Genomic DNA, 11,264 nt, shown 5'->3' with positions numbered 1-11,264 from the left:
CGTTCGCCGCCAACACCGCCGTTCACGAAAGTACCGGGTATACGCCAGCGATGCTCACGTATGGCCACGAACTCACTGCACCTGGTACACTACGAGGGAGAACCGAACAAACCTTGGAGGTGGCCATACCAGCCGGCCGGCCCACAGCGCGGGCGCAGCAGATTCAAAAACTGCGCGAACGATTTGAAATTGCCACGCGCCGCCAGGAAGAAGCAACCGCAAAGCAAGCCAAATATTACGACCTGCGAAGGCGCGACTGGAGACCCGAGATCGGCCAACAGGTCTACCGCCGCGAACATCCGCTCTCCAACGCGCAGGAAAACTTCGCGGGAAAACTGGCGCCTCGATACACCGGGCCATATACAGTCGACCGCCACATGTCGCCTGTCATCGTACGACTCCGCGACAACAACAAGATCATGGGAACCGTACACGTGAAGGACTTGAAGGAGAGTCCGGACACCGAATAACAACAGAAACGGAGGGTATAAAAAGGCACGATGAGCCCACCAGATCAGAAAGTGAGCGATAGCAGCAGCAGGATGCCAAAGTCTAAGAGCTCTCTTCGAGACCGCCTCGCCCGTGCCATCGCCGGACCTCCACGGATCCCAACAAGCAGCCGACCCTTCGAGGCCTCCGTCCGGACACCAGGGCGCAGCCAACGGCGCGAGAACGAGCCGCCTAGCACCGCCGCGCCAGCTTCAACACCAGCTCCGGCGCCGCCATCCGGACCCCGCCGGCCCGCAGTGGCACGCCAGAGGACGACGCGCTCCCGCCAGGAACGGCTATACGCCGAGGCACCGCCAGCAGCCGACAACGGGCGAAACGTGTTACTCGCCACGTTCGGATCCACGTTGTCGGACCTGGACGACGACGACGACGATAACGAGGAGCTAAGCGCCGCACCGGAGGAGCGCACGACATCCGCGCCGATGCCCGACATCGCGTCGCTCCGTATCGCGGGCCCCGCCGCTACGACTCCACCAGCGCCGATACCAGAGCCTGCGCCGTCACCCTCCGTCACCGAGGTGCCCCGACAGGTCGTCGCACCGCCACCGCCACCGGCCCGGCCACCATCCGCCACTGCCGAAACAGCCGCAGCTGAGCTGGCGCAACCGCCGCTACCAACGCCGCCGCCGACGCCGCCCGCCTCACCCGGGTACTTCACCCGGCCGCAACCGACGCCGACACCGACACCGCCTCCGACCGGGTACTTTACCCAGCCAGCGCCGCCACCATCATCACCCGCGCCGTCACCATCGCCGCCAGCCCCCGGACCATCCGCTATTCCCAGCGAAGTCCTGCGGATCATACCGTGGGAGCGCATACTGCCAGGCCGCCGCTACCGTCACCAGGCCCTCGGGCACCGCATCGTGGTGAAACACCAGCTCGACGGGTCCTGGTATATCCGCTAATAAAGAGAATTTTCATTGTACATAGGGACGGGGTCTGCCGAGGGGGAGGTGTAACGAGCCGTTCCTCCGCCACGTTAAGGCATATAGATACGAGGCCGTTACCCTCCTACCTCGTGTAGTCCTCTCCGCTTATCTCGGTCTCCCCGCACATCTCCGCTCCTCTTGTCACCAAACGGGGGCTATAAAAGCCCTCCGCTGGTGATAAGGAATCAGATCTCCCCGGTCTAGCGTACTGAGCCGACCGATCCACTCAGCGAATTGAGCTGAGTATCCAGAGCACGCACTGAGTGCCGAACATAACCGCAAACCCGGCTTCCTTCACTAGCGCGCATTGAGCGCTTCCTCGCGCCACGCTGTGAGTGGCAAAACACCGCCCCGCTCAACACCCGGATCCCGGTACGCGTATTGAGCTACCGATCCCGACCGCACACGGGGACCCCGTACTGAGGGGAAACCGCCGACGCGGAGGATCATCCACGCGGGATGATCCTCGACGATAATAACAGCTGATCGTCGAACAGCTGATCACCGTGGCTGTCGAGCCGAGCTCCGCGCCGTACCGCGCAGTCGCGCACCGCCGCAACCAATCGTGACGCCGCACCGACCGACTCAGCGAATGCGAACGCCGCACCGTACCGCGCAGCCGCGACCGTAACGCCGCAGCCAACCCGGCTACCACCGCGACCGACACGAACGCCGCCACACATTACACCGCCGCGGTTACACCGCCACGAGCATTGTAATCCGTAAGACCGGCCGCTAACGCCGATCGACGCACCGACCGATACACGGGCCGTACGCCCGCCGCAGCCAATCCGGCGCCGAGTAATCAACGCGCACATGCGCTCCGCGACACACGTCGCCATAACCAATCGCCCGCGACTCGCATAGCGAGATCTTAGTTGTAAGTTGTTAGAGTAGGGACTTTGTATATATTAGCTAGGATATATATTAGAATAAATACTATTGTTAAACATATACCGTTTGCCTTCGTCATTCATTCAACCAGCCCGCCGCCCGAACCCTGAATTAACCGCGGCTATCCGTAGCCCATCACAATTGAAAATTCACGGTTACAAAATAAATAGAAATAAATATTTATAAATATTTATCATAAATATTGTTGTACCTCTCGTTGGGAGTACAATTGGGGATCGCTGCCAGAGATCTCACGAGGAAGATATTTAGTCACTCACACCGTTATTCGTTTTGAACACTTTTATTATCTTGTTCGAATAGATCGCGACCCCGCAAGGCAGAGTATCGTGTGTTATCTTAGTTTGTCTACTTCGGATTGACCCGTCCCTTACTTTCTTTCGGCGGTTTATATATCCGATAATTCGGTAGTTGGATCGAAAGAAGGGGAGAATTGCGCGAGGGCGTAAATCGGTCAGTATTCCAAATTATTGCTTAGACAGCAAGTGCTGTCTAAGGAGCATTGCGCTAATTGTCGAGCGGATTGCGCGAAACCTCGCGCAATGCGCTCAATGCTGACTGCTGCAGCTGATCGACTTACGTCATTGGTGCTACTGACACCTTTCTTATCGTTATGAGTGTGTCACTTATAACAATATTGTGTGCTGTCTGGATTACGCATTACTTTTTAAATAATCAATGCGGTTTTTTCATTACGCATTACTTTCTAAATAATTAATCCGTTTTTTCCATTTTAGATCACTTTTTAAAATAATTAATTAGTAAAGAAATAATTAATTTTTAAAAATTAATAAGCAAAATGCATTATTTTTTAATTTGAATTTTTATTACTTTGCATGGGAGTAATTTATTTTTTAATTAATTTTATTTAATTATTAAAAATAAATTAATTCTATTAACATCAAAATTAATTAAAAAATTAATTACTGCTATGTAAAAGATTATATCTATTAATTGTGTGGGCGTGTTGTTCGCTCGCAGTTGAGTTGTACGCAGAGGAATATGGTGCGTGAAGAGAAGTACGCTGGTTTCCCTTTAAATAAATAGTTTGTTCTATTTTGTACAGAATCTTTATGTTTGTAATTTGTTTGGTGGCCCTGACAAGGGCCGATTGTTTATCTGGATCTTAAGCCTGCCGCGGTCTCCAAGCTATAGGTGGTTGAGCTTTTGTCACCCGTACTCCACTGGCGTTGTTGTTTTCGTCCAGGGATAGCGTGGATGTTATCTCAGGAACCTGGTCGTCTGCGGCTCTCTTTCGCTTGGAAGATTGTCTTTCCTTCTGCTTGGCAGTGCGTTTCTTTCTGCGAGGGCGTCCTGCCGGCTTGTCGCGGGGTTGACCGTCTTCCGTCTGTGTCCCGGCCGGATCAGTGATGCAACCTTCGTGCTGCGTACCGTGGTCCCTGGTTGCCGGTAGGGCGACGGTCTGTGCAGCCTGGTTTTCCCAGGTCGTGTCCTCCGTCTGGGTACCTCTGGTGGTGGTCTCCCTTGCCAGGCTCTCCAACAGGTCCGGTAGCAGGTACCTGGGCGAAGTGTAGCGCCAAATCCGCGGGTCGTCGGCGGCCAAGAGTACCCTCGGCGGTCTGGTCCTTCGTAGTGGTGAGATCACAGCGATTGCGGGGTCCCACGGCTGCTCCTTGGTAGCCAGCGTGCTCGCTAGTGTTGTATACGAGAGACGGCAATATCTTCGTATCAAAAAAAAGACTCGAGTGCGAGTACGCAAAGAGTAATTCGTTCGCCTTCCCGTACTCCTTATAAAGCCCAGAAGTCGTCATCTTACTCCTGAGATTAGATGGCCTCTGATGGCGTCCGCGCGCACTTCACTTTCCTTACAGTCGAAATTCTTACTGTGTCAGACGGGTTGCGCGGCTGTTAGGCGTTTTTGGAAATTCTTACAGTGTCGGACGGGTTGCGCCGTTGTTAGGCGCTTGGTGTGGTGACTAACGGTTTGTGTCGCCACAAATTGTAATGCAAATATCATTATGTTCATGATTGAACTCGATCACATACACGGATCTCGACGCACAACGATCGCAGAAAAAGACTAATCAGTCACGATAAAAGAACGCAAGCGGCAAACAATCGGTCACATGTACGCTTAATGATAAAAATTCATGAATTTGATTCTGCCCAAAAGTGCTGCGCGCACGTTTGACGCTTTCGACGCTCGACGTGTTTGCATATTAATCCGTGTCGCGCGTAGGACTCTCGTCTTCCCGCTTTTCGGCGTCTTGGCACTGGATTTTTATCATTAAGCGTACGTGTGACCGATCGCTTGCCGCTTGCGTTCTTTTATCGTGACTGATTAGTCTTTTTCTGCGATCGTTGTGCGTTGAGATCCGTGTATGTGATCGAGTTCAATCATGAACATAATAATATTTGCATTACAAATCAGCCAGCGGGACACATGTTCCCGCTAGCTTGAGCGGCCGACATCTTGATTCTTGATCGAATTTCGATTCAGCATACGACATGATCGATCATCTGCGCGATCTCTTGTCGTGAATGCCCAATCTTTCTGCGGTTGGGAGTGCGTTCGTCCAGGCGTTCTCGTTGTGCGTCGGCGAGGATTTTTACGAGCCTATATATATAATATATATATCTGTATGATATATAGGCTCATAAAAATATTTGCGCGTGTTCTCTTGTAGCGTCCCCTAACCTTTTTTGCGATCGAAAGCTTGCAATGTTCTATGTTTGCTGGGAATTTTTTCTTAGAATTTACCTTCAAAATTATGGTAATTATGGAACAACATGGACTTCGAAGAATTTTACTATGCTTTTAGTGAAATTTAGTAAAATTTTAGTATAAAATCTATTTAAACTATTCTGCAATGTAAAATGTTTTGGTTTATCAAATTTTATCAAATTTTACTAAAAGTATAGTAAAAAATTCTTCGAAGTCCGTGTTATCCTACGACTACCACTGATTTAGGATAAATTCTAAGAAAAAATTCTCTCCGTGTAAAGGAGTGTAAATCTATTATACATTGTAACCGTGCTCGCGAGCAACGGCCAACTTCGCTTCGTCCCTGGTCGCGGCCCTCAGCCGCCCGGGTGTCGGGGCGACCGTTCGCGTAAGACTTCCGACACCAAAAATATTCGATTGGGCGCCAGGTACGTTAAGCGTACCACTCTGTTTACACCAAGTCACAAATTGTCGTTATTAAGATTGCGGAAAAGACGGGCGCTCGTTAGGCGACCGGAGCGTTAGCGGCTCCGATATCCAGCTGCTCAGCTCTAAAATGGCAGAAGGGGAGGTTCGGCGCGGGTGGATGGAATCGGGAAGGCGAGAGAATTATTGAAGCAACATAAATTTAACAATAAAATTAACAAATATATTTAACAGTAAGTAATACAGGATTAGACGGCTCTATGAGGCGGCAATGGTGACCTGCGCGCGTTACAACTAACGATCGCTTGACATTACATGTCGCGAATACGGGATAATCAATGAACGGATGATTTGACGTACGCGGGAATTCTCCGACGGGTCTACGCTTTTTATCCGGCGCCGTTAGTGGACGCCAAACTCCCGATGGAATAACAGTGTCGCCAAGGGCGATCGGGACGAACAGTAGCTCCAAGTTCACGCGACACGCGGCGGGTTCGTGCTCCTCCGCACGTTACAAGATCCCGCAAGTAATATGCGCGATAATTATTCTGAGCTCGCCAACGAAGTACAAGTACAAGACAAGAATATGAAATCAGACGAAAGCGCAATTAACAACGATTCGCGATATCGATGCGATAGATTAAACCAAATTCTTCGAACAATAAATCATAAATGCGCGACAATTCACAGCGCGGTTAATAACTCGCGACACAACTATAGGACGAAATCACAATTGACTCGGCTGCGGATCGGGACGCACACTCAACGTAATCAGAACACGAAACGAACAGCACGGAACGAACTCACGCGGGCGGGCGCGATCGAGCGAAGCAACTCGCGATGCAGCGTTCGCAAAAATCTTAACGATTAGTACACGGGACGTCACATACACAAAAACACGAGACAACACGCTTTTGCATCCGTCCCCGAGCGGGAGGACGCAGGACCCGCGTGATGTTAACGCGTAAGGGCCACTAAGGCCCTTGTGACGGACAGCAGCCTGCGGCTGTCACGTCACAACATCTGTAATACAGTTACGCAGAATGTCTATTAGAATTCTATAATAAGGTTGCACAGAACGTCTATTAGACATCTATTATACGCGTTTAAAAAAGGTTACTTCGACGTCTATCTAGACGTGTCTATCGATGTATCTTAGATACGTCTGATAGACGTCTGCTCGATGTCTATCCGATCTCGCGTTTCTCCCTAGGACGTATCTAACAAGGGAACCTCGCGAACCCGAAAATTCTGATTTTAATGAAACTTGGCATAAGTGTAGAGGGGGTAAATACATGAATTTAGAAATTATAAATTGGTGCTTATAAACGGTTTAAAGGGTTGAAACCACCCTTTAAAAATTTAGAGTTTTTGCCTTTTCTCGATATATCTCGTAAACTAAACAAAATATAAAAAAATATTTCATACAAAAGTTTTACAGTATAAGTACCTCTAGTTAACTATGTTATTTATTTTTCCAAAAAAATTTTTTTTTAAAAATTAATAAAAATAGGACAAATTTAAATCGCAATAAACTTTTGTAAATAAGAAAGTCGAAAGAGAGAAAGCAATGGAAACGTATGGAACCTGCAAATAATATAATATTTGCCGCATTAAATTCTCTCATCGTTTTTTATGGAATATTAAATTAACGAAGATTTGTCACGATTGATTCTTTATCATTCTCCTTTCGTAACCACCTTATTAGAAAATTACGAAATGCACGAAATACTATCCCTAATATGCACTCTTTGTAAAATAACACGATAAAAAAATATTCACGTTTGATCTAACGACTTCAGGATAAATTATTCGATGCAACTTCTATGGTAATTATAGGTAATTAGAGATCAATGTTATGTCAAGTATCGTTAGTATGGTTAACTAGAAATGATTTTCTCTTGTATATGATAGAGAACTTCGAATTTCTTCTATCGTTAATACATTATAAGTCACTGAAAATCTGTCGTAATTAATAATGCAATTAAAGGTAGAAGAAACTCTGAATTCTTTTATTGATTATTGAATTTTTTATTTACTCTTGATTCGTATGTAAAATTGAACTTTGTACTTTTATACTTTGTAATTTAGCAGGAATATCTTTCCCTCTAAAGTATTTACTGAAACACGATAAACGTCATTTTCAACAACAGTTCCAATCAATATTATTAGAGTTTCATTAAATGTCATAAAATTTGTTTAACAATATTACTATTTTTTAACATTTTTAACATTAAACACGATACGACACTCAGAAAGAAAGTATCGTGCTGATTATTTAGCGCAGTTTTAGTGATAATTTTTGATAATTTTTTTTTCGATCGTGTGTAACACTAAAAATATAAAGAAATGATAATTGTTAAAATTTTATTTTATTCAAATTACACATAATGAAAGTAGAATAGTACAAACTAAAGATGTTGTTAAACGTGGTAATATTTATTATATTTGTGTACTACGTAGTGCTTGAGAGGGAAAGAGAGAGAGAGAGAAAGAGAGAGAGAGAGAGAGAGAGAGAGAGAGAGAGAGAGAGAGAGAGAGAGAGAGAGAGAGAGAGAGAGAGAGAGAGAGAGAGAGAGAGAGAGAGAGAGAGAGAGAGGGAGAGAGGGAGAGAGAGGTGTCATACTAAAATGCGCGAAATACTTATCCATAGTATGTTACACTCTTTGTAATAACACAGAAAAATATTCTCTCTTGATGTAACGATTTCACTATAGCTTAGGCGCAATGCTACGATAATTATGCTTAAAAATTAATGTTCAATATCATGTATTGTTAACACAACGAAGGATTTTCTTTTATAACCATAGAAAACTTACAGTTTCTTCTACCTTTAATTGCATTATTAATTACGACAGATTTTCAGTGATTTTATAATGTATTAACGATAGAAGAAATTCGAAGTTCTCTATCATATACAAGAGAAAATCATTTCTAGTTAACCATACTAACGATACTTGACATAACATTGATCTCTAATTACCTATAATTACCGTAGAAGTTGCATCGAATAATTTATCCTGAAGTCGTTAGATCAAACGTGATTATTTTTTTATCGTGTTATTTTACAAAGAGTGCATATTAGGGATAGTATTTCGTGCATTTCGTAATTTTCTAATAAGGTGGTTACGAAAGGAGAATGATAAAGAATCAATTGTGACAAATCTTCGTTAATTTAATATTCCATAAAAAACGATGAGAGAATTTAATGCGGCAAATATTATATTATTTGCAGGTTCCATACGTTTCCATTGCTTTCTCTCTTTCGACTTTCTTATTTACAAAAGTTTATTGCGATTTAAATTTGTCCTATTTTTATTAATAATTTATAATCTCGTCATGTAATCGCGAGTGTACGTAGCAGCCATCGACGCGAGCTTAGGTGCGGTGCGGCGAGACGTGGGAACGGCGATGACGCCACGCTTCTCCTTCTTTCCCCCGCCGCCGCCGGCAGCCAATGCTTGAAACAGTAGGCCGTGCTATGGCTCGAGCGGCTCGAGCCCTTCCTTCGGCGCGCAAGGCGCGCTCTCATTCGCATAATTTAAAAAATTTATATCTCGATTATTAGCAGACCAAACCCACAACAATATTGAACTTTTATGTTCATCTCGATCCCATCTACCTTTTTATGAACAGTGACCAGTATGCTCTGGGACTCCCTGTATATATATATATATGGATATACGTATATATGAGTTAGTGATAATGTTGATGTGTGTATGAAGATTACAATGGATTTAAATATACTAGTTCTCGGATTTTACAATAGTTTGTTATATACAGGGTGTTTGGTAAAGATGTATGCAATTTTTATAAGCAGGTAGAGCGCATTAAGCTGAACATAAAGTCCTCATCGTTTTTCCATTTTCACAATAGTTAACGAGTTATAGATTTGTAAAATTTTCTGTATTAGCCCGGCCTACCGGCAAATGCAAGCACGCCGAGCGCCCGACCGCGGCGGCCGCCCCTCCCTAGCGCTTGAACCTTGAGATTGCTAGGCGCGCGGAGGGAATTGTTACAATAAAGCGGCAATGGCTACGCACAATGTGTACGTGTACATACATGTGTACAAAAAAATATCAGTTCTAATGCTTAAAGAAGCAATTACTAAATTTATTTTTTTTAATAAATAATGATTATTTTTAATAAAAAATTTTTTTTGGTGATAGTCTTAAATGTTGTAAACTGTCATAAATTTTAAAAGAAGCTATTATCATGTGCTCAAAAACAAATTTATCCTTCTTTAAACAATATTAGAAAATTTTATCGATTAAAATGGAAATAACAACCAAATAAAATGTTTCAACTTTATATTCTTAATTTGTTTCAACTTTATATTCTTAATTAAAAATTAAATAACGAGGATATTTATATTTTTAATAAAATTAATCCTTGTGATAGACTTATAATACACAGAAAAAACTTTGTGGTAAAAATTACTATGGTAAGTAGTAAACGCGTGCTAAGGAGGAATTATGAAAATTTTTATTATGTTTTTCATCAAATTACGATAATATTTATACTACTTATATGATATAATTCTCTGAAATTTCTTCTTACAGTTCGTGGTTACTATCATAAATAATAAATCATACATAATTTTACTATAAAATTTTCTCCGTGTAGATTTACAAATATATGAATTTATTAAATGTTTGAAAACTTATAAACAATATTTATTTAATTCAAGAAAATTTTAGTATGTAATGTGTGTGTATTTGGTGTGTGTGTGTGTGTGTGTGTGTGTGTGTGTGTGTGATACATACACGAAAATGTTAAACATTATTTGTTTTGTGTCAAGTGAGGTGTTTATTATCAATATAATATACTTTTCAACCATTAAAAATAAGATAATTATTAAAAAAGAATAAAATTAAAAATGAATAATTGATTTTCTTAGAACTAGAATCATATTTTTCTACGTGTGCGTGTATTGTATAGTAATCAGCATGAATAATAATAGTGATATAAAATCGCGAACTAAGGAATGATTATTCATTTTCCTGTCACAAAGTGGTTATTCTTTTCTCGCGTATGTACGTACATACACCACACACACACACACACACACACACACACACACACACACACACACACACACACACACACACACACACACACACACACACACACACACACACACACACACACACACACACACACACACGCACACCAAATACACACACATTACATACTAAATTTTCTTGAATTAAATAAATATTGTTTATAAGTTTTCAAACATTTAATAAATTCATATATTCGTAAATCTACACGGAGAAAATTTTATAGTAAAATTATATATGATTTATTATTTATGATAGTAACCACGGACTGTAAGAAGAAATTTCAGAGAATTATATCATATAAGTAATGTAAATATTATCGTAATTTGATGAAAAACGTAATAAAAATTTTCATAATTTCTTCTTGTCACGCGTTTATTACTTACCAGAGTAATTTTTACCATAAAGTTTTTTCCGTGTATTATAAATCTATCACAAGGATTAATTTTATTAAAAATATAAATATCCTCGTTATTTAATTTTTAATTAAGAATATAAAGTTGAAACAATTTATTTGGTTGTTATTTCCATTTTAATCGATAAAATTTTCTAATGTTGTTTAAAGAAGGATAAATTTGTTTTTGAGCACATGATAATAGCTTCTTTTAAAATTTATGACAGTTTACGACATTTAAGACTATCACCAAAAAAAATGTTTTATTAAAAATAATCATTATTTATTAAAAAAAAATAAATTTTGTAATTGCTTCTTTAAGCATTAGAACTGATATTTTTTTG

The 11,264-nt window shown here is 42.3% G+C and overlaps 1 protein-coding gene across 1 annotated transcript; it reads left to right on the top strand.

Annotated features, from left to right (window-relative positions):
* The first annotated feature begins 500 nt into the window (after positions 1-500).
* On the top strand, positions 501-1,415 carry LOC118644425 (vegetative cell wall protein gp1-like). The gene has a single exon (XM_036282997.1). It carries the CDS (start codon positions 501-503, stop codon positions 1,413-1,415), a length of 915 nt encoding a protein of 304 aa, XP_036138890.1.
* The last annotated feature ends 9,849 nt before the right edge of the window (positions 1,416-11,264 follow it).

This window comes from Monomorium pharaonis, chromosome 2 (genome assembly GCF_013373865.1).
Source record: "Monomorium pharaonis isolate MP-MQ-018 chromosome 2, ASM1337386v2, whole genome shotgun sequence".
Classification (NCBI taxonomy): Eukaryota; Metazoa; Arthropoda; class Insecta; order Hymenoptera; family Formicidae; genus Monomorium; species Monomorium pharaonis.
Note: the sequence above shows the minus strand (reverse complement) of the source record. Positions and strands in the feature narration are given on the sequence as shown.